The sequence below is a fragment of the Lissotriton vulgaris genome, unplaced genomic scaffold (assembly GCF_964263255.1).
Source record: "Lissotriton vulgaris unplaced genomic scaffold, aLisVul1.2 SCAFFOLD_2003, whole genome shotgun sequence".
In the NCBI taxonomy this organism is placed as follows: domain Eukaryota; kingdom Metazoa; phylum Chordata; class Amphibia; order Caudata; family Salamandridae; genus Lissotriton; species Lissotriton vulgaris.
This window is the reverse complement of record NW_028242383.1, coordinates 382,187-406,836: the sequence shown is the minus strand read 5'-3', so window position 1 is coordinate 406,836 and position 24,650 is coordinate 382,187. Positions and strand designations below refer to the sequence as shown.

The 24,650-nt window shown below is 43.1% G+C and overlaps 1 protein-coding gene across 2 annotated transcripts in view; it reads left to right on the top strand.

Moving 5' to 3' along the window:
• Positions 1 to 24,650, top strand: part of LOC147668982 (putative neutral ceramidase C) — a 101,458-nt gene that overhangs the window by 58,601 nt on the left and 18,207 nt on the right. For both annotated transcript variants that reach the window (XR_015303760.1, XM_086948311.1), the window contains exons 6-7: positions 10,102 to 10,161; positions 13,187 to 13,275. Coding sequence is in view for 1 of the 2 variants with exons in the window: in XM_086948311.1 (XP_086804437.1) it covers positions 10,102 to 10,161; positions 13,187 to 13,275 (149 nt within the window). In the remaining variant the exon portion in view is untranslated. The remainder of the gene's footprint in view (positions 1 to 10,101; positions 10,162 to 13,186; positions 13,276 to 24,650) is intronic.

Below are 24,650 nucleotides of genomic sequence, written 5' to 3'. Positions count from 1 at the left end.
GATGGACCATTAACAAGAGCGCTAGATTGAGCAATGACAGAGATGTGCTCTTGTGTTCCGTCTCCTCACAGTGAATATGGATCCGGCGTAGGTGGTGGGCCGGACTGCCTTCAAATGCCCAAATGACACAATCATAAATGAGAAGTGAATTGCTGGCTTCTCGTGCTGACTCAGGCGGGTACCACAACCCCTTTCTCTCCTTCACCCGTGGCTCCTGGGCGGCCTGAAAGGCTACAGATAGCCAGATTGAAAGACTGCAATCCTGGAGTATGGCCACTTCGCACATTGGCAACTGGGCAGACTTCAAGGTGCCAAATCAATGACCCCTGGAGGTGGCTTGTCACTCAAGGAGAAATCGGCAGAGGCCCTGTTCTGCTCCCCTCATGATGAGGGGACTCATTTGGGCGTGTCAGATGCTATGACGGGAAACATCACTTACAACGCATTCATTACAACGCACTACCATTACAACGCAACCATTACAACGCAAACCATTACAACGCATTGCGCTGGGGGGCGCTCTAGGATAGGGAATATATTTAATTTACTATCCAACACCTTCCCTACTATCCACTGGGACTGGAGTTGGAATAGTAAATTAAATAATTCACTATCCAGCGCTTAAAAGCACGATGCGTTGTAATGGTATGCGATGTAAAAACCGCGTTGTAACAGCAGGCGTTGTAATAGCCTGCGTTGTAACGTCACCAATCCGCTATGACTGATAAACTGGACCACATACTTCTAGTGTTAGGAAATACTGGGATGGCTCTAGAAGCTAAGATTGACACTGTAGTCATAGATCTTAACCTTCTCAGAGAAGATCAGCCTAAGCTCAGTGAACATGTTGAACAAAATTAGTCCACCCTGGAGACCCAACTCCCCTACACAACAGACACTGCAGAACAATTGAAAGAGCTGCAAGACAGAGTCTGCATCCTGGAAGAGCACATAGAAGACGCAGAGGGCTGCTCATGGTGTAATAGTCTACATACGGTAGGTCTGCTGGAACAACTCGTGGGCAATAATGCAACATAATTCATTGAGTTGTCTTACAGAGAGAGGTTGCCCTGCAGGGCTTATCAACCATTTCATAGTAGAATATTCACTCTGTGTCCCAGCGAAGAGGCTGCTGCTCTAGACCCCTCTGCACCTGATAATTGCCAATATCCTAAACTAGTGTGACAGAGACACTATACTGCAAAGAACTAGTATAGTACCAAGTTGGAGAACGCTGCTGTATTAATATTCCTTTACTTCACTCTCATAGTACAACAGCACTGTGCCTCATTCACAGCTGTGAAAAAGTGGCTGTGTGACATGTGACTGAAATACGCCATGATGTTGCCAGCTCACCTGAAAATAGTGGCTGATCAGGGTGCCCACTTCTTCATGACACAAGAAAATGTCTGGCTTTGGATAGAACAACACATGGCAGAAAAAACACCAGGCGGCGGCAAGCCCTCAGCTCGCTGGGGTATCCTAGTCCCTGTCGCTTGCATCATCGGAGGAGCAACAATGGGACGGTCCTTGCTCATCACAGTGCACTCAGTGATGTCCTAGCCTGAACAAACACAGGAGGAGCACCAATCAGCTATCAACATATCAAGTTCAACCTGAACTACAGTGGTGCACCCATGAGATAAAGACAAAGAGGACGACACAGGAAGTACCATCACCATTGCGGGGCTTTGATGACTGACCACTGGTCACGCCTCATCCAAACACACAAGATGATGGACGGAGTGCTGAAACTTTTCAACCACTGACCCCCAGTCACAGATCTGGGTTTGATCCTTCATTCTTTTGCTCACCATGGCACCCCAGTTTGGATCCACCTATATGCAAATCAGTCTTCACCTTGTTCCTCATTGGAACAGTCCAGCCCGAACTAACAGGCCAGGTCCTCTCTAGACCTGAAACAAGCATCCTGGGACCGGTTTTGGGGTATTACCCCTCATCAGCCAGGCTAACTTGAATCCAGTGGCATCGGTAGCAAGGGACCCACATCTAGGCATACCCTAGGCCACTGGCCACGCCTCAGACAGCAGACAATTTACTTTGAAGTATTATGGGATAATTGCATTGATCAGAACCTGTGAGCTTGATTAACCATGGCCACATTTAGGGCCGCCATAGCGATTTTCCCACTAACCTACCAGAGTCAGTCATTTGCATTGGCCCCGCCTGCTGGGGGAAGATGCCTGAGTTGAGTCCACAGCAAGCAGACATAAGGGCGAATGTGCAATGCTGAGATCACTCTAGAGGCACCACACGGTCTGCCATGCACAATGCTGACACAAGCTGGAAGCATGGCATGTGCTCCACCATAACCAAATGAACGGCCATATGATCATACTGCCACAGTAAGTGACATCTAAACTGAGTCCTACAATTAACTCTGGCTGAATTTTGGGATCCCTACCACAGGGAAATGCTGATAATCTATAGAGGCCAATAGGACTGAACGTACATGCAAGCAGACTATGGTACCAATGTACCCTTATCAGTAAACGTCTAATGTTTGATTTAGCTTAGTTATGTTTGTTTGAAATGAGTTTATGTTAACATGGTCGTTAGCAACTTTGCAACCGGCCCGGTGGTGGGAAGAAGGATGGGATGCCTCTGAAATATTGATAAGTTGGTCGGTGGTCAACCTGAATACCCAATTCCCATGTTCTCAAGGATGTGCCTGTGTGTTCAAGGTTGTTCAGTAATGGATCAACATGATAACCTGATTATTAAGACATGGAATATACGTGGTATGAATGCAATGAGTAGACAATATAAAATCCAGTCCCCATTGAAACGAAGGGGTAAACAAATAGCGTTGTTGCAAGAAACACACCTAACAGTAGTTGAGGGTGGGAAGCTAAACTGGATATAGAGGGTACATTGTATTACACTGCATACTGTGCATATGTGAGAGCCACTGCAGTTTGGCTAAGAGCGGGATTGCCTTTTGCCCTAGACTTAGCCCAAATAGATCCAAAGGAAGATATGTATTACTTAAAGGGCAGTTAGAGGTAAGTCTAATAGTGGTAGGCAAAGTCTATTTCCTCAATGTTGAACTAGCCAGTTTTCTGGACAAAATGCCAGGGAACCTGGCAGAAAGGGTGAATACCCCGTGGGTACTTTAACTGTGTATTGGATGTTAATATAGACTGCTCATACCCTCCCTGGGTATGAGCACTAGCCAGCTGAATCAGTGGCAACTCATGGATGCACGGTGCAGACTGAATGGGGGACACAGAGAATCGTCTCTGTATTTGGTCCCATATAAATTGCATGTCCGAATGGATCACATAATATGTTCCACAGGACTTAGTCCTGCAATGCACCATACTTTATACTTAAGCAAGACCATATCAGACCACAATGCACTGGAAATAGTGATGAAGGGGGGCAGAATTCCAACACCAACCCTTACCTGGAAATTATAGGTGTCCTGGCTGGAAGATCTAGTAATTAGTGAGGAATTAAAATAAATGATCCAGAACTACTTCTGGGAGAATGAGGGTACGGTCTCCTCCTATGCAAATGAATGGGAGGACTTCAAAGTCACATTGTGGGGAGCAAGTATTAAAACCACGAAAGGGCTAGGGACAGACTTAAAGCTCTCAGAAAGCCAACTAAGAAGACTAGAAAAGGCAGAGGCAGCTGACTCCTTATTTAACTCAACCTCAATAAGAAACGGGAAGCATATGCTGAACTACGGGAACATCTCCAACAAATTACCAGCGCACAACATACGGAGACTACACATGTAAAGGGAGACAGGGCGGGCTGTTTATTGGCGTGGATAATAAAACCCCCACTTGGCAATATTCCCATTCTGAGCATCTGTATCCCCCAAAATGACCTCACAAGCATGCAAGAATCTTTAAACACTGCCTTCAGAGAGAATTATGAAGATGTATACCTAGATACCGTAACTCACCACAAGATACTTAGTGTGGACATTTTTAGAGACCTAAGTCCACCTCAAATTCCACACAAACCAGGACTGAGAGGTCCCATATCGGAACAAGAGGTTTGACATGCAATCCTCTCTTTGCCTGAAACAGATGGCCGACTAGTTGAATTTTATGCCCTCTATGAAATTGGTTCATCCAATGCCAAAACACCTCCCTTATTTACACAAATTCTGTTGAATACAGGAGGTAGCCACTAACTTGTGGCCAATTCTTCAAGGCGGTGATACACTATCAAATGAGGATTCATGTGCAAAGTGTTTGCAGCACTTTCATTTGGACGAGCACATACTCTCTTGGATCCTATGGCTTTCAATGGCTCTCACAGCCAGAGTTAAGATGGGCCGCATATCTCAGATACCTATGAAATAGCCCGAGGGACAAGACAAGGATATCCACTGTTTCCCATACCATTTTTCTCTGGCTGGCATGTAGTGTGAGATGCAGCAGCCAGATCGGGAGAATTTCTTTATCTGATGCGACACATGCAGTATCTCTCTACACAGATGACATGCTATTATATTTGAGAGACATATCAATGGATTCAATGCCTCCATCCAATATAATAGCAGACTTCAGCACTATCTCTAGCCTAAGAGTTACCTACAGCAAATGATGTGTGTTCCCCCTGCGTCACTCACAATCACCATGCACGAATACTCCGGGAGACCCGGTGCTCGGTTGGAAGCCCAGTCCCTTCAGTTACTTTGGCATTCATATCCACCATAAGGAGCAAGATGTACTACAGAGCAACATTAGTAGGACAGTGCATTCCTTGCAATCACCAATTACTTTCTGGGCCACCATCCCACTGCAGGTGGCAGGCGCATAGCAATAGCCAAAATGGTCATGCTGCCATGCCTTGTGTACTAGTTTGCCAATATCCTGTTTGCCATGCCACACAACTTCATTTGCAAACTATATTTCCCTGCTAAAAACTTTGATCTGGTGTGTGGCTGGCACAAAGTGGCTCAGACCAAATTAGTTCTGCCAACAGAAAGGGGAACTGTGGAAGTGCTTTAGAGGATACTTCTTCGCTACTCAACTGCAATTGGTAGCATGCTGGCTGGCCAACTGGCTCACAATCGAAACAGCCTTCACCACTAGACAAATGTGGGAGGAGACAATCCAAGCATTGTTGCTCACACCTAAGAAACCCCAGAAAATTCGACCACTACTTGTAATAATGGCAGTGGAATGCCTGTGAAAAGGTATTGCCTCGATGAAACCGATGCTACTCCACCCACCAGCAATTCCTCTGAGGGTCTCCCTGTTGGGGTATACTTAACTTGCTGGGACCCTAAGGGATGGGATGCAGTGGAACTAGAAACAGTATGGCATGTCTTCGAATATGTTATCCTCATAGAGTTTCAATCATTGACCAAGGACTGGAACCTCCCGGGGAGGGGGGGCATTTTCTTTTATATGGCAGAATACCACACCCTCTTGGCCGACTGTGGAATATAACTGCAAATGAATCCCTAGCACATGCATTATTGCAAACATTGCCCACCATAGAATATGATCACAGAATGTTGACCTGACTCTGCATATCTATTGGGAACACACAAGGGGTTTCACTACAAACACTCTGTGAGAAATGGGAAATATGGTGGGGCATGGATTTAACAATAAGGACAACAAGCACTTAAATGCCCTCAGAAAGTGTCTAGAAATGTCAGATTCTGATACATTCTATTTAATTTCCCCCATAAGACATACCTTATCGCTCACACACTAGGACGCATATTCCCGGAAGCCCAATAAACCTGCCCTAGATGTTAGCAGGAAGACACACATTTCTAGCACATGATATGGGACTGCACTGCCCTGCATACTTATTAGACTGCAGTTATAGATAAAATGGGTCAGGCCATTGTACAACAGATGTAGGGACCAGGGGCGGCTGGTGACATTTGAAAGTGGTGGGCCGTAAACTAATTTGCATATTGCACCGCAGCGATCGAGCGCAGCGAGCGAGCCCAAACCACCTTGCATCCATCCATACATCATTCATGCATCCACCCATCCATCCACCCACCCACCCTGCATCCATACATCATTCATTCATGCATCCACCCATCCATCCATCATGCATCCACCCATCATGCATGCATCCATCCATACATCATTCATGGATCCACCCATCCATCCACCCACCCATCCTGCATCCATACATCATTCATTCATGCACCCACCCATTCATCCATCCACCCATCCATCCATCACGCATCCACCCATCATGCATGCATCCATGCATCCATCCATACATCATTCATGCATCCATCCATCCATCCACCCATCATGCATCCACCCATCATGCATGCATCCATGCATCCATCCATACATCATTCATGCATCCACCCATCCATCCACCCATCCTGCATCCATACATCATTCATTCATGCATCCACCCATCCACCCACCCATCCATCCTGCATCCATCATTCATGCATCCATCCACCGATCATGCATGCATCCATCCATGCACCCATCCACCGAACAATCATTAATGCACCCACCCTGCATCCATCCATCATTCATGTATTTTTATGACCATATAAAAATAAATGATGGACTCTAACAAGCCTTTAGGATCGATGTTGAAGGATGTGCCAGTTTACCTATTACATCACCCCTACCTTTTTATGCTGGGAACCTTCTACCGCCCATGTATTTGCCATCCTGTAAGCCCTAGGTATGTACTATACAAATTCACATACAAACATACACCAACATGCATTCAATAATAAATGCATATATCATGCTATTCCGCCTCTACAGTTTGTTAACATTTTGAAATTTTAAAGAAAAAGAGAGATTGAGACGGAAAGAGTGTCAGGAAGAAGCTGAGGCATAGTCAGAGAGAGAGTAGCAAGCAGGTTCAGAGCGGCGTGGAGCAGTAACGGGGCGGGGGGAGACAGGTGGCAGAGGGGAAGAGCGGCACGGAGCTTTAAAAACAGAATAATAAAGACGAGTGAGAAAAAAGCTAAGAAATAAGGGAGATGTGTTGAACTGAGAGGGTAACAAATATAGGACGTGGTAGACAAAGAGACGAGACGACTGGAGTAATGCACTAAAAACACACACTCTTACCTTGCTGCCGGTCCCGGTCCGCGCCACCTCTGGGCTCTGCTCCCCACACGTCACAGGCTCACAGCGCCCCTGGCCAATCCTGGCGACAGGGGCACAGGCACCCTCTCGCCCGCAGCACGCCCATTAGGGCTTCTGATACGCATGCGCAACGCCGCAAAAACACAAGTGCGCATGCGTGGGCAAGGGTAAAAATGTCACCCTCCGTCCCCACGCATGCGTACTTGTGTTGCCGCCTGTACGATCTCAATGAATCAACATGACGCCCGCCCGGCGGTCTGACGTCATGTTGATTCATTGACATGATTGTCATGAGGGAGCTGCGGGCGGCGTCGGGCAGGGGGGGCTACGCCCCACGCCCCAATGGACGAACAGCGCCTGGTAGGGACCATTGAGAGCTGTGTGCTTGAATTACAAAGATGCTCCAAGGAACACAACGTTGTCACAAAAATTTCTGACCTAGCACTAACGTAGGAAAAAGAGATATTACAATAAGATGGAAAGGACTAGCAATGTATGACAAAGAAGTGCTGTGGTGGGCAGAGGCTGAGAGCAGAGCACTTAGGCAGGAAGAAAGGAGAGGGCTACGCAAAACCCTCATTGCAAAGGCAGTGGGATAAATGGACCAGTTTCTTCAAAGAAAATAGATACAATGGCTATAGACCCGCCTTAACAAAGAAAATAAGAGAAAAGGCCTTTAGAAACAGGCATAAACCAAGGCAGAAGGTCTATTAGAAAATTCAACCAACTCAGAGCAGAATGTTCTAAATTAAAAAGGGAGAAACAAAAAGACAAACATTGGAGTTCTGAAGCAGAAACTCACCATTATTGGACCTGTGATACTCAAGTGTCTTCAATGGAGTTCTCAACATACCAATGTTCTAATAAATCCTTATTACCCTTGGCCATTCTTTCAGTATGGGTGTATCATACCCACCTGCTTCCATTTATACCTAAATATTTTCATAGATAATGGAATCGTTACATCTAGCAATAATGTGTTTTCTTTACTGAAGTATGATATAAGTGCGATATTAGAGGTGGATAGACAGGCTATCCCGGAGTTGCTTTGAAAGTCTCTAGAAGTGACTTAACTCATTTATTTCACCATTTTGTTCAAATGGGGTCAATTGGTTTACATTTATAGCACCCGTGAGCTAGGCCACTTCGTTTAGATTGACAATACCAACATAAAGTTGACTGGAGAAAACCTTTTTTGTTAATTATTGTTTTTGTTCAAGCTGTTCAGTGTAGAATTAGAAGCCTAGGGCCTGCTTCACAAAGGCAAACTTACACTTTTGAGTAAATGTACTATTTTTTTTTGTTATTCACAAACTACGTGTTTAATTTTACTGATTGATAATAATTTTACAACTGTGGAGACTCCGGAATTGAAGCAGAGAACGCCACACATAAAAAGGGAGGCTGTGCAGAGTCTCCATAGTTGTAAAATGCCTATTAGTAAAATTAAACTTTTAGTTCGTGAATATCACAAAAATAGTACACATACACAAAAAGTTTACTATCCATTTTATGATTGCTCTTGATCAGACAGTCTGACAAGATTTCTTGTTTTCATTTTTTAATTATCACCTTCATGTGGTAATTACCACTTTCGAATTGTATTAACTTGTGTTCTCTTGAGGCTACACGGCCTCCAATATATGCTTTCCTTGCAAAATGAAAACCGTTTTGCATCTATATGATGTTCCCTAAATTTTTGATGTAAATTTGAAGAACAGAAACATTAAAAATCCAATTCTTGTAGATTGAACCAGGATTGGAATGGTGAAAAAGATATTGAATCTGTAGCGTTTATGAATTGCTTTATCGCAGGGAGGCCAGTTTCATTCCAGTTTTGCTAGTTTAGTGTAGCTCCCTCTAATCATATCCTCTTATACACCCATAGTAGCGCTTAAAATACGTTTTTAAGTTTAATTTCATATTTTATCTTTTGCTTCACATACTACCAAAAAATGCTTCTGTATTAAGGAAAACAGTGCTTAATTTGAGCCTGTGGTTTCTGGTGCTAGATACCTGCACTTTATTGCCAACACCAGGTCTTATGACGGTGCTGTTCATCTTATTTTGTGAGGAGCACAACAACAGTTGTTTACAAATTAAATATCCATTGAAATAAAAAAATAAAAAACTGTCACCCAAAGCTATAAGAATAGCTTGGGTGGCATGCCTTAGTCATTTTTAACGTATATTTAAACTCTAAACTGTCACACTTGTATGAGTGTGATGGTAAGAGGTGATGGTAATGTCACTGGCAGCGCTTTTGGGGACAATGGGTGGTGCAAGGTGCAAGCTGCAGTGGCCTGCTGGCAAGAGCCCTGACACTTCTTTTCTTTAGAAATTAAGCACAGGAGAAACATGTAGCCCACTTACGAAGTGAGTCATAAGAGTGAGATTTAGTAATAGTTCTACCTCCAACCATAGGGTAATTATCAGGGAGCAATATTTTAGGAAAATCAAAAAACATCGCATTCTTTCTGATAATTAGAGATTCTATATCTGGTCGATGAATTTCCACAATAGTCACCTGGCGGACAGTGCCCAGCGAATTCTACAAAAGCATTGACACATCTGAAACTACAGATTTTTGGAAAGCTCTTGGGTTTTGACTGCTTAATTTTTGATTAGTTAGCCAAAAGCCTGCATGCTCTTATCTTGTGGCAAAATGTTTTAGCTGAAGTAGGCTCTAGGGGTAACCAGCTGTAGCACCATGAATTTTATTATGATGCTGCTTTGCCTTCTTAATCTTTTTTAAAAACAGGTATGTGTGGTAATCAAACCATATCTTCTTTTTCATACTGGTAGTTTTCTTTTGCACTTTCTATTATTTGGATCATATTTACTGATCAAAGACCTATTCACTATAATTCTATTTTCTATATTGTCTTTAAGGTATGGTGTAATGTATATTGATCTGTTCAATATTATCTTTAAATTATTTCCTAACCTAATCAAAATGCCAATACAGTATGAAAATTGATCTAAACTTATTAAATGTATCCTATGTTCTTAGGGGGAAGTTGCTGAAGTAACATTTGTGAGTGCAAACCCAAGAAATTCGGTTACCTTTATGGTAAGTCTCATTGCGAGCTGTGCACCTTTCCCATCACTTTAGTATAGATTTACATTTAGAAACGTCACTAAAACTATATTTTAAAACAAACACTGGGGGCACCATTCACAAAGCCATTTCTGTACTTTAGCTCAATTTGGTGGACAAATAGCTTGAATCTGGGAGTGCAAATTCACCTAAGTAATTCAGAAAGTTTCAATTAGCTCTGTCAAAAACGTATTTACTCAACTGTTAAATATTATGTCTAAAATAATAATAGAAACAAATACAATATTTACTCAAAACATTTTATTCAATTTACTTCTTAACAATTGTTAAAAATGTTAAAATATAAAAACAAAACTTTAAACAAAATATACTACAATATATTTTAATGGTAATAAGCTACATTTGAAACCACTTCTCCAAAAGATAAAAAATTGTTAATCACTGTTATATTAGTAAACTTTTTACGAGGTCAATGAGCACATGAAGTATATATATGCAGTATAGAATTTAAAGAGCAAATGTCATTAGTAGCTCCACGTAGATGGGCATAATGTTTTTAGGCATGAAGTAACTTAAAGAAATGGTTGGCAAGGATGGACACAATTTGTGTTCCTCTTGTGCCAGTGCCCTTTTACTACTGCATAATCAAACTGACTAAACTGAAATCTCATGAAAGTACTAATTCTGAATGGTTAAACATGTTAGGGTAATTTGCTCAGTTCAAATTGTAGTGCAAAATCTAGTTCAAAAGCCGTCTTACAAAGAATATTTAGTTCCGACTGAGGCTGACATCGAATTCAATGCTTTTCCTTAATGTGAAGCACACTTGAACCCCACAAGGAAGGCAGGGACGGCTTAAGTTCAAAACAATATAGGTTTATTACACGTTTTGCAGCGTTATAATTCAAATCATATGAGTTAATTGTAATCCAATAGCATTAATCAATATGGACAAAGTAATTCAAAATCATAAAACAAAGACAAACTGTTTTAAAGTTGTTTCAAATAGCTTCCTATTTGAGACAGCTTTATAAACATAAGTCTTTGTTTTATGATCTTGGAGGGTGCAGAGCTTCATGCTGAGAACTACCTGAGAGACACGTTTGCTCTCTCCCTCAACAACCTCCCCCTCCAAAAAAACATAAAAAATCAAAAACTTGCTTAGGCGACCGCCGAGGTCCATACCCCTTAGTTGACATTGGCTGTTTGGAACCCCCAAACGACGACCTGGAAACCCACTTGGTGTGGGGGTTTCTGGCTCGCCTTCCTTGCCCCCGGGAGCCTTGTTAACCCCTTCACTGCGGCGGCTATTCCGCCGCAGTGCTAAGGGGGCGGGCGGCCGCGCGGCGGCGGCATGCTGGTGACGGAACCGCTCCGTCACCAGCGTCGGTGGCGCTGTGCTTATGACGGAGCGGTTCCGTCATGGCCCGCCCCGCTCAATGGAACGTTCAGCGCAGGCGCGGAATTCGCGCCGCGCAGGCGCTCCGAGCGGGCCATGACGGAACCGCTCCGTCATCAGCACAGCGCCACCACAGCTGATGACGGAGCGGTTCCGTCATCAGCAGACAAGGGGTTAACAGACAGTATGGGGCTTGTTTACAAGCCAATTATGGGGTTTGTTTACATGCCGGTGTGTCACTTTTTGTAAGGGAAAAAGTGACGTACAAGTGGCGCAAGGGGCTTGTAAATAAACCCCCATATTGCACACATAGTGCCATCATGTGAGTTGGCAGGTCTGATACTATATCAAGAGCATGAAGGAGAGATCAACCCGGTAAAGGGAAAAGAGGGGGTTTGTGGAGGGGAGAGAGCAAGAGAGGCATAGGGGAGGAGCGCCCACAGGAAGAGGGAGAACCCGGGCCAGGAGCTCCACAATAGAACACTTCCCATGCTTGTTGGAGAAATGATGCCTTAGATGCTGTTTGCTTAAACAATGCCAACAACAATAAGGCCTGAAATTAGGAATTTAACTCTAAAAGCGATCAGAATCACTTCTGAGCCATGTGCAAGCTATGCGACCCTATATGTCGGCTCTCTGGCTAACACTTATGAACAGCGCTGTTTCTGCTTCACCCTGAAACACCCTCAGTCAGAGGTATTTTGCATGCGTGCTGCATATTTCCTGACAGCCCTTAGAAACAGCAGGGACTCATTTATGAGGTTTTGGCGCAGGGCAGCGCCGCAAGGAATCTTGCTGCGCTGCCCTGCGTCAAAAGAAAAAGTCAGGAATGTGCAGTTTCTATAAGATACGCACATTCCTGCCCTTTTGCCTGCATTGGCGCTCGATGTGCTGCCATGCGCCAACACAGGTACACTTGCACCATAGTGATAGGGTGCCGGCTTATTGATTTTGTGCAGGAAGGGACACCTTCTCGGACACAATCTATTCAGGGGATTTCCTATTTCTGTGTGTGCTATAGAAAAAGGAAAAACAAGGAGAAATGAAAACATTTCTCCTCGTTGTGCCTCGCTAATGTCACCCCTGGGGTCGCGTTAGAATCTGACACATTTCCAGGTTTACAACTCCTCGTAAATATGGGAATGCTTCAGATTCCATTGGTGTTGCGTGAAAACACCCAGAGCAACACCCTTGGAACGTCCCTTATATGCAGTGTTCTGCGTGAAAGGGGCAAATATTTACATAGCCATGTAAAGTGGCTTCATGTGGCTTTGTAAATATGCCGCAGCACATTGCGCCACCGAAACGTCAAAAAACTGAAGTTCCAGCGGCGCAAAAGTGCTGCAAAGGGGCCTCATAAATGAGGCCCAGCAGTGTCCTTTTTCATTTGAAAGGTCTAGCGAGATAGGATTGGGTCCTGCAGCGATGTTCGACTTAATGAGAATAACTATATCTTTTTCCCGGGGCGTATAACAGAAACCTCACGATGTAATAAAATATAAATTCACACATGTAAGGTTCGGAGACCAGTATTGTTTTGCATAATTTAGTTCTACCTCTCGCCTTCCGAGGCTTGACGCTAATAAGTTTCCACATTTGTAATTTAGACATCAAACGATTTATATTTTTGCATTCCAGGCCAACCAGACCTTCCTCGCAGTGGAGAAATACGAGCAGGCTTCAGACACATGGCAAGTAGTTCATAATGACGCCTCTTGGGAGACCAGGTGAGTGTTGCAACGAGGTGTTTTAGATCACTTCCATCTATCTTGTTAAGTTGGGCTCGAGGCATCATAGATGTGCAAACTGCTTAACCTGAATAAATCCTCATTTTTTCTCTTGGAGAACGAAAATATCTCGACATGGTACATGTTCTGCTATTTTATGCAAGTTCCGCCATTTAAAAAGTAGTAGCAGCATGCCGATTTAGGAAATGCCTAATCAAAAGGAATATTTTATCAGTGCTTAATTTTTAAAAGGAAAAGAGCGTAGAAGCTCACGGCTAGTGCTACTGAATGTCAGTGAACTGAATACCATGCTTGCGTATTTTTGATTCCACTTTATTCCTCTTAATCCACCCCAGACAGTACTGTAGGAATGCAGGAAACAGGTTAAAATTTAAGAAGCTTTATTCAGCAGCACAGCATCATACATAGAGCTTCAGAGTCCAGATGCAACTGACTCAAAGATGCAGAATGCATCACCAGGAAAGTTCTGAGAACTAGAACATGAAGGACACAGGTCTCATGCCATTAAAGGGGAAGGAATAACATGGAAGGAATACAATGCAGGATGTAACAAGTACCTACCCTTTTTACCCATTTATCTCACTCTTGCAGGTTCCTGCCCCCTCGTCAGTTTGTCACATTTTTTTACATGTCTCTCTTCCTACTTTTTCTTTATGTATTATTCTGTCTTGTTGTGGGTAGGAGTTTGATGAGTTAAAAGAAGTGCCGGTCCCAAAATTAAGTGCCAGTGGGGCCCACCTGCAAACACTGGCTCAAATTAAGCACTTTACTGGATCATGATACTGTTTGCAATCACAATGATAAATTGCCAACGTGAGCAGATGCCGAATGCACGTGGAGTGTGTTAAACAAAGAGGCCTGTATTACCAGTGGGCAATTAATTCAGATGAGCTATTAATTTCTGTTACTGACCTCCTCGGACTTAAGAGGACACAAACCCCACAGATCTGTTTACTTTTACTCAGAGAATTCCTCAGCCATCCAAAATCTCCTGAGGAAAGTCTTCTCCAAAATAAAGAATTACTGGGGAATTTGGTCCTGCAATTACCAATTTCCCCTGGTTATTCCTCATTTGTTAGTGGACCCATGGATTCCATCTCGGTATGGCTACATTATTCCTCACTCCTTAGTAAATCTGGAGGTGCGAAAATACCAACCTATTTCCCCGGCAATGAGGGCCGAATAAGGGGAAACAAGCTCACTGCTTAACACTTTTGTATAGACATAATTTACCCTTCTTTTTGCAGGGTTATATATGACACAAGCTTGGCTTGAGGGCATTAGCACGCTAGATTACATTACACAGGGTCACATTCATTTTTTTTTCGGCACGGGAGATTACGTGATTTGGCCAACATCACAGGGTATTGAGCCGACACCAGGACTCCAACTTGATTATGCATTTCTAAAGTACACAGCTCTGATCATTAGGCCACGCCTCCTTATTAGCCATTCACAAAACATTACAGTCAATCAGTCAGCCAATCAGTACTTATAGAGAGCTACTAGTCACCCCTGAGGAATAGTAGACTTTACAACGCATGCGTTTACAACGCAAGTCGTTACAACGACACGTTGTTACATCGCATGGCATTACAACGCAAGTCGTTACAGCGACTTGCAGTGGGGGGGGGGGGCGCTGGAGTTTGGAATAGTATAATTTACTATTCCAACTCCAGTGTGTGCAACAGTAAGGAAAGTGTTGGATTGAAAATCCAACAAATCCAACACCTTCTGCAAGTCATGGTAACGACTTGCGTTGTAATGGCATGAGATGTTACTACGCATCATTGTAACGACTTGCGTTGTAAACGCATGTGTTGTAAACGATGCGTTCTAAAGGTTGTTTCCCCCTGAGGGTATCCAGACACTGGCTAGTCATGTTGGTCAAAGAGCCAGGTCTGTCCTGAAAGTGGTCAGTGACAGGGCTGTGTAGGTGGAGAGCGAAGAAGTTCAAGGATGTGGAGGCGAGATAGGAGGAAGGCCCTCTGATGTGGGTGCAACAGATACGTGATGTGCTTGTGAGGGCCTTGTGTGCAGATCAAAGGTTTCTCAAGGGTTCGTGGACGGTAAGATGGTGGCTTAAGTAGTGGGATTCGATGTTGTGGAGTGCCTTGTAAGTGTGGGTCCAAGACTGCGCCAATCTCAAATTTCGAGACGCAATCTTGAATTTTGTGAATTCAGTACTTGCCGCTGATAGGGGCAAAATGCACCAAGGTACAAAAACACACTTTCAAATTCATAACGTTGGTACAAGGCCAGACTTTTTCTTGTTTTTTTATCCACTGGTACAATATTTTCCCTATTATATTGTATTGCACTGTTAATTCATATAGGTCGAACATAGCAACAGAAACGCTGCAGATTACATGGTGTATTTGTAGATGAAGTATGTACATCAAATGGGGATCATTTTTCATATGGTACATTTCTAATATAATTGATGATTGAACAAAAAACAGTCATTATGGGCAAAAGAGCTTTTTAAAACACAGGCATCAAGTGCCAGAATATATATACAAAATGGAAACTTTCACAATTTTATCCAGTGCTTATTTAGGTGCAAAGTTGAGATCGAATCCCTTTCATTCCTCCTAAATCTCTGGGTCTGCATTAAAGAACCTTTATCAAGTGTCTTCAGTATTTAATATGGTTACTTGGTTTACCTTTTGGATAAATCATTTTCCAACAATTCAAAGTTTGGGGATGCTCTGTTCCACTTCATACCCCAGAAAGTGCTTTACAACTAATTCCAGTGTGAGAAAGTTTATGACAAGCTTTTGAACGAATTTCGTTGCACGCACTGCATCCACAAATGCGATGCAGTGCACGCAACAAAATTCGTTTTATTTATTTATATGTTTACATACAAGTAATCCTCCGTAATTCATAGATTACTACCCCCCACCCCACCCACCCCGCCCCTCCCTCTCCCCACGTCACCGCCCGGCAGCTACTCCTACCACCGACCGCTACCAATGTGATGCTAGTAAAGTTAAATTAACCTAAATTGCTTTTGGCCATTAGAAAAGAAAGCACACACTCTACCATGTTGACGTTGCTCCACCCGTCACTATTTAGTGAGCATTCATACTCCCTTTAGTTGTATGTTTTTGTAAACAGTTTTACCTGAAGTCTTGATTTCATCAGGATTGAGGGCTATTTAAAATCCCCACATAGCTGTAAAGATGGCCCTAAAGATCTTTCAGTCTACATTCCAAACCATCGTTTTTTTACCCACTGTTGCACTCTAGACATAGGCAACCCATTATTTTATTTGGTTTGACAGGACCTGTAATGAGATTGACACTTAATCCATATACTTAATTACCTTCCTAGCTTAGTGTTCTATCAATTAGTCTAGGCCTCTAAAGGCAAACATTTTATTGAAATGGGCCATTTGCTCTCATCCTCTTCAGGCAGGCTTTTTACATTTTAGTTTCTTGCAATACTTCTTTGGCTTTTACAAAGTTATATAATTGCTTTAAAGTAATGAAGTAATTTGTGATGCTATAATTGTGATTTACATATACCAGGTTCCTTATATGTTGTTTCCATAGATCATGTACGGAAAAACAAAGAGCAGGTGATCGCTAGTATCTCTCTCTGACCTACAAAGCCTACGTAGCCAAATAGTATTTATTAGTCAAGCCCTGCCAGTTTCTTGTCATTGATAAGAAACAAAAAATTCCTAATTGGAATGAAAAATATTTACTCTGTTCCTCTGGAGCTAGTGGGAAATAATGATACCGAAATTTACTGCACTCCAATTTCAATTTCAGACTTTCTTAACGCTATGCTGAGTTTTGAAAGGCCTGGATCAGGGAAAGACTTCACCAGTTGTAGCCTTCTAGCTAAATTCCTTTCACTTCCATAGCATCTCGGTGGTCAGCAGGGCCGGACTGGGACCCAAAACTTGCCCTGGCAAAGTGCTTGGCCAGCGCCCCAGGGGTTTGGGGGTGCGGCTGAGCTGTTTACCAGGGCCGGTTTCAGCAGATTTCATCACAGGGCCCAATGTTGTAGCTATGCTGCAAAAACAGCCCTGTAACAAAATCGGCCCCCTGGGGCCCAAAACCGGCCCCCAACCCTGGCGGCCCAGTGGGAAAATGCCCGGTGCTCGCTATGGCCAGTCCGGCTCTGCTGGTCAGCCTGGATCACCTTGCATGCAATGCGACACCAATGTCTGACATATGTCAACAATGCATTCCTTCATGCATCCTTTAGGTCCTGCTCAAACTTTATTGCAGTAGTTAAGGCACAACTCCAAGCATGTAACATTACTTGTAGCATTATCGCCTCTACAGGGACACATTTTTTGAGACCTTGAATATTTCTTTACAATTTTGCTCAAAAGACTCCAAAATTGTTTTTTCCACCCTCAAAACAAGCACAGCACCGTATACCTCCATTGGTGGAGTTTAGGAGAATAACTTTTCTATTCTGTTAATTGGGATTGTTCTTAGGTAATTCTTCTTATTACTTCTTATAACACCAGAACGCATTTGGGCATACATATTGCACTTTACAAATATTTGTTTGTTTGTTTAGAACAGAAAGGTCTTTCTAAACGTAGCTACAGAATGGGCCCAGAGCTTTCAATGATAAGGCCAGATGGAATTATTACATTTCCAACTCTACCGCATTATGGGCCAGATATATGAACACATTTTCCCATAGGCACAGAATGGGTAAAACTGTTTGATACATATGGCCCTAAGTTTGGCACAGCACCAGCCAAGTTAGATGATTATCAAAGGGCAATGCAAGATAGTTGTACGTTTTTTCTGTCTCTCATCAGTTTGCCTCCACATGCCAGTAAGGGCCAGGCTTATATTTGCCAGATGTTAAAATGTGCATCTTTCTAACGTTAGTCCATGGGAAATTGCTTTTGAGAATTGACATAAAATGAATCTGGAGAGCTCTAAAGCAAGTAACTTGCTAGCAACTTTCTCACGATGTCTCTAGCCTCAGACACCTTGGCAGGTCCCAACAGCTTCTTCCAAGCCCAGCTTGCAATACAGAGATCAATAAGGGTGCTGACAAGCCAGCTGGTTGCTCCCAAGCTAAGCATATTTATTCCAGACCCATAAATGCTCAATCGGAACAAATGCTGTAGAGAAATGGATGGAAGCACAATGCTTCAGCAGCACACCATTCTCGAGAGCTGATCTTGCTGTAGTGACGAATGCCTCTAGGTTCTCCCTGCTGCCCATGCAAGGTGCCCCCAGCCACTACCCATCATCACTTTACTGGCCACACCTTTTAACAAAAGCCTCTTACAAAGTCACTTCATAATTATGGGACTTTTTTATTTAAATGTGTTTAATGTATTGGTCTCCCAATCCCTATCATCCTCTACTGCCGGCTGTCGTAAACATGTTAACACTATGTTCTTGTCACACATTGGATGGAGTGAAGATATCTCTTGTTTCCATTGTGAGTGCTGTAAAAACAAGTGGCTCCTCTTAGTAGACATGGTGCCACCCTGCACTTAACATACACATGAAAGGTGTCACATGTCTCCCAAAAAGAATACTAATTAGGAGGAAAAAATATCAATAGGCAGAGAAAAATACTTAGCTATATGGATAGTTCTTGATTGAATATGGAGACTTTTACAAGAGTCGGTAGAAAGACTCCAAAACTACCCTGAGAGAGAGTACAAAAAGATTCTAGCATAATATCCCAGGGTAAAGAATCCAACAGCAAAAAACAGATGCAGAAAAAGAGCAAAAATCAGGGACAAAAAGTATCTAAGTGGGACAATGAATGGGACAAGAATCAGGGGAATCAAAAGCACATCTGTCTCAGATCCAGGCTCTCTTATATATGAGTAGGACAGGAAATGACTTCACTGGAAAATGGATGAACGCCATCTTGGAGAAGGAAGAACAGACAGCTTCAACTGGGAAGATGACCATCTTGGTTAAGAATAAATCTACTCTTAACCACACTCACCACTCAACAAAAATGGCAGTGTCCCTGTTTGGTAGGTGCAAGAAGAGGGATCAAATGCCTGACATCCCACCCTTGATCAAACTGAAATCTCTTACCCCATGTAATACCATTCTCTTTCCTCTGAACTCTCACTCCCAGCATAAAATCCTTGATTGTGCACAGTATCCAATCACCAGGGAAGCCCCCTTTGGAGCTTCTGCCACGAGCACAACCACGCCGGCCCGTGGTCCTGAGAGATGTAGGTGGGAAACCCTCCCTGCCCCACTAGCGCGTTGCCTTGTCGGATGCACATGCGGAACAAGATGACCGCTGGCTTCACAGATTCAAGGCCTCTCTCCAGTGAGTTCTATCTGCAGATGTAACATTTCAGAAACATTTATGCAGGATTGTGTTGGATATAGAAGTAAACTATTATAACTCAACAACTCCCTTGCATGCCTTTGGCAGTTTGCACAAATGAGCTCACGCCTTCAGCAAAATATTGGAAATTCCATTACAATTCCACGTTTTACTCGCATGATGGCCTCTGTATTGGTACAAATCTTCACACACCTCTCCTGTATTTTACCTGAATCTGGTAGAAATAGCACAGCTGATTAATGCTCAGCATCGCTCTTTAACAGTAAAATGATTTGCGGTCAAGCACAGGAAGTCCAGACAATAGACTGCGAGAGATATTCTTGGCTTCTCTGCTGGCTTGGAGATCATTTTCAATTACAGGAAGCCATCAAAAAAGCCAATGTTCTGAGTGAGCAGAATTTATCCGCTCCCTTAGACGGATCTTAAAATAAAACTGGTTTGCCTTGCTTTCTTTTTAACTGTAATCAATACTACGCTGCTTAATTCTTTTTGACTGTATATTGCCCATGCGCCACTTTTCATGCATCTGTATTGCGTTCTAGCAATAACCCTCTTTGCATTAATGTACCTGAAAAGTGCAGAAATGCACGGCTTTACAAAGCAGGAAGCTCTATTACAACCATAACCCTTGTTTAATTCAATCAAGTGGCTACTCCGATAAATCGTTACGAAAACACTGGAGACCGAGACTACGGCTGAATCCAAATTTAGAAAGGCGGGCTTCCAGAACACATTTACGTCATTTTTTCTCATCCATGGGATACTGACAGTAGTTCATCACCATTGGCGCAGATCATGATTTTATTATCTGACAAAAATTATTCAGATGACTAAACATGTGTGCTGATGGTGATGGCCGCACAGTGCTTGTCGACTCTCATAAAGATGGTGCACTATAATGCAGTTCAGCAGAATGTCTGTTTTTCCTTGCTGATAATGGGCGCCATATTTACGACAGTCAGCAAGCACTGTGCAACCTGTAGTGACCAGCGAATCATTGATTGCCTGTGGCATGAATATTTTATAAATGTAGGAATAAAAGAGTGGCACAAATGCTTCAATATATATATATATATATATATATATGAATTTTATTTTTTATTTTACAGAGTGCGAAGTTGACCCGACTCGAGTATCAGAGCGCTTTACATAGTACCAGTTGCATTACATGAGGAAACATTCATTTTTGTGATGCACAGGGAGATTAAGTGATTTACCCAGGATCACAGGATGTTCAGCGTCATTACCGAGACTGGAACCCAGGGGCAAAATATCAAGGGTTGCGATAGGGAATTTTCACAAATTTAGCGGCCATTTTCGGCCGCTAAGCGGCGATAATTCTAACAGCAGTTAGCGACAGCTTTTAGGTGATAGCGAGCGGTTTGGGGCCCGCTTTGCATGTTAGCGATATTTATTGCTAATGACATGCAAAGTGGGCATACCCAAACTGTTAGCGACTGAAAACAGTCGCTAACATCGCTAATGCCTATTAGCAAGGCAGGCGTAGCGATGGAAATGTTTGGGCTAAGCGCGAATATCCCCAAATACTAACATCTGCCCAGACCAGTTCTTAGCCATGTTATCCAATGGGAGGTGGATAACATGGCTAAGAGCATTTCGTCGCTAATGTATGAATATCGCTGTATTCTCAGCTATATTCACGCATTTTGCCGCTATCGCCGGAAAATTGATCGCTTTGGAGATAAACTTTGCTAATAGCACGTTATCTCAGCGATAAATTCCGGCGATGGTCAGCGATAAAAAAATCGTCGCTAAGCCTATTTAGCGATAAATATCGCTACTTGTTGGTAATATGCCCCCCAGTTCCCCAGATTCAAGGTCAACCGCCCTAGCCATTAGGCCAACTCCCCTCCCCTACAGAACTGTACTGTTGTGAGTCACGACTAACAGTAGCTAGAGCAATGAAGATAGCTGAGAGAATCAATGGCCTACTCTAGACATATGCACATGAAGAATTACAATCCTCCCAATCCTAATCGATTGACATAGGAGTCAGGGAGAGAAATCATTCACTGAGGAGAAGAGGAGGTGGAGTGGGTGCCCCAGATATAGACATGTATATCTAATATTCTTATCACAAAGGGCCTGATTACGAGTCATGTGGAACAGTATAACGGGTGGATATCATTGATATAGTGTCATTTTCTATACCTGCGGCCTCTTGTGTAGTGGTCAAACAGATGGCGCCACTGCTTGTATGGACCCTTAGATATCAGCTGAAAGCGTATTCAAGGAGCTAAAATCAGTACAACAAATCACAGCGAGACCCATTTTGCTCCACAAAAACGACAGAGGGTGCTTTCCAAACCATGATTTATTGACAAGCTACTCAAAGTTACAGGTTTTATTCATTTAGTAAGTCATTGGTCAGTTAAGCGTATAATTAATATCGTTAATCAATCCAAAAATACAATATCAGGGAGTGGCAACACAAATCGGTTAAAGGGTGCAACATGCAAAGCAAAGACAGTTTCAGTTCCGCAAAGGAACTTCCCTGAACTAAATAAAGCATCTAAAGATGACAAAGGGAAATTCAGGATGGTAAGAGGCAAAAGAGTTTTTTACTCCGAAGAGGGGGACGACTTCAGCCAGTGGGCTCATGTAAACATTAAAAAGGGTGGGGCTTAGAGAGGAGCCCTGTGGTACCCCACAGTTCAGAGGTTTGCTGAGGAGGTGTGTTCCTTCTCAAATACCTGGAAGGAGCGATCAGAGAGAAAGGACCTGAGGCAGGTGATTGCCATTCCAGAGATTCCTATCCTGCTGAGTCGGTGTAGTAGGATGTTGTGGTTTACAGTGTCGAAGGCGGCACTTAGGTCAAGGAGAATGATGGCTGTCGAGCCTCCATTGTCCAGGATCCTTCTGTCCTCTTCTGTCACTGCAACCAGGGCCATTTCAGTCCCATGGAGGGGGCAAAAACCCATCTGGGATGGGTCCAGTCTTGTGTTTAACTCCAGAAAGTTTTTCAATACAGCGTTGACATGTTTTTCTAGGAGTTTACTGAGCCAGGGCAGTAGGGAGTTGGGTCGGTAGTTGGAGGGGTTGTTCTGATCTAAGTTTGATTTTTTTAAAAGGGCTTTGACCATGGCTTGCTTCCAGGGGGGTGGGACAGTACCAGTGTAGATGGAGGTGTTGAGTAGGTCCAGAATGGCGGGTGAGATGTGATGGATGACTGGGAGAAGGACGAGCGGGGGCGGGGTCTTTTGGTGAGCCAGACTTAACCTGATGCATAATTAACTCTAAGTTGATGGGATCTAGAGCATGAAAGTGCTCAAGTGTAATTGGGGGAGGGGGGCAGGTTCTGGGGAGTTACTGGTCAAAGGGGAGTGGTGGGAGCTACTCTTCAAACTAGTGAAGGCTATCCTGCTTCTGCAACAAGAAGGACAACATGAAAGCACATTTTGAAATAAACATTGATAACACTGAAAGGCTTTTGGGCAGCCGAGGCCTACTCACAAGTATGCCTAAGAATGCACATTTGGGTAACAAGAATATGCTATAAGTTAATGGTTATACTTTGGTTATATAAAATGTTGCTTCTTTATAGGGGTATAGCTACACATAAACACATGGATTAACATGTGATTTGTAAACATTTAAGACATTACATTTCTCACTGCAACATCGTTATGTCTGACCATTAATTTTTATTTCATTGATTTAGAAAGTGGCCTGGTGCTCCTACATTCACTTGGCCCAGATACTGGATATCTGACCCGATTTTACCACTAGAAATTCCAACCGATAAAATTGGATGAGGCTTTGGCTGCACCAGCAGATATGCCTCGTCCTCCAGTCCCAGTCAATATTTTTATTCGGCAAGGGTGTGCCAAAACTATTTTTCTCTCTCCCTTCCATGCCCTCCTGGCTCCACTTTCTGTACCCCAGCCCTGACGAAAGGCTGTACTCCCATTTACCAATTGCTCATGCATAGTCCTGCAACTTAATTTTGTGTCAATACTGTATTATCCATTCTAAGGGTGATACCTTGTAATACGTTTATATCTAAGTGGAGAATTCATCCGCTAATATCAGCTGCTAAGAATGTATGCAGCAAATTGCTTCTAACTTGCAATCATGGCCATAGTGCATTGCACTAAGCAACTTTCAGAATAATGGTATCCTCTACAAAGAAAAGTATGAATATACTGATAAAATGTCATTAATTTATATATCGGAAGTGTTAGCATTGGTCAGAACCACGTTCAAAGGGCATCAGGCAAATAGGAGCTAATGGGCCCAATCGTGCAGGACGAAGCCATTTACTCTTGATGTCCTGGGCATGACTGACTATGGATCATGAGCAACTGGGCATAGTATTCCTTCGGCACATGACTCTCAGTGGTAGTGCGGGTAAAGCAGTCCAAGGATTCTCGGGTGGCAGGAAGGTAGACATAGGATAGTAAACACAGACTCGCAATCCAAAATATGGTCAGACGTACCAATATATTACTGTCTAGTCAAATACTTACATTTTTATTAAAAAAGGAGTATTTATATTGAACCCAAAATAAAATACAGCATTTACAAACAATACACACAAGTCAGGGCTCTAGTGTTTTGTAGCTTGATCCCTGAGTCCTACTCCCCTCTCACTAGTGGTAGATGTCATTCCCCATTTATTGTAGGTGACATTCAGGTTAAGCCCCAGGCACAGGGTCAAGACTGATTTGTATGTGGCTAGGTCTAAACTAGGGTGGCATGGTGAGCAAAAGAATGATGGATTTAACCCAACTCTCTTGACTGGAGGTGAATGTTTTGAATTGATCTACATTCCGTCCATTAATTGTGTGTCATTTGTGTGTCTCGGGTGTCCACATCGGCTCTTACTAAAGCCAAAAGTGTTCCAGTGCTGAAATGCTATATGGCAAGGACATTCTGCTGGGATTGTCTTGCCTGAAAATCAGTCTTAACTGCACTAGCAGAATCTGAGTGATTAGAGTCTCTGAGTGCAGCTCCTATGCTGGGTCATTGAAGCTGCAATTTCTGTCCTCATTATGTTCCTCAAACAAGCTCCA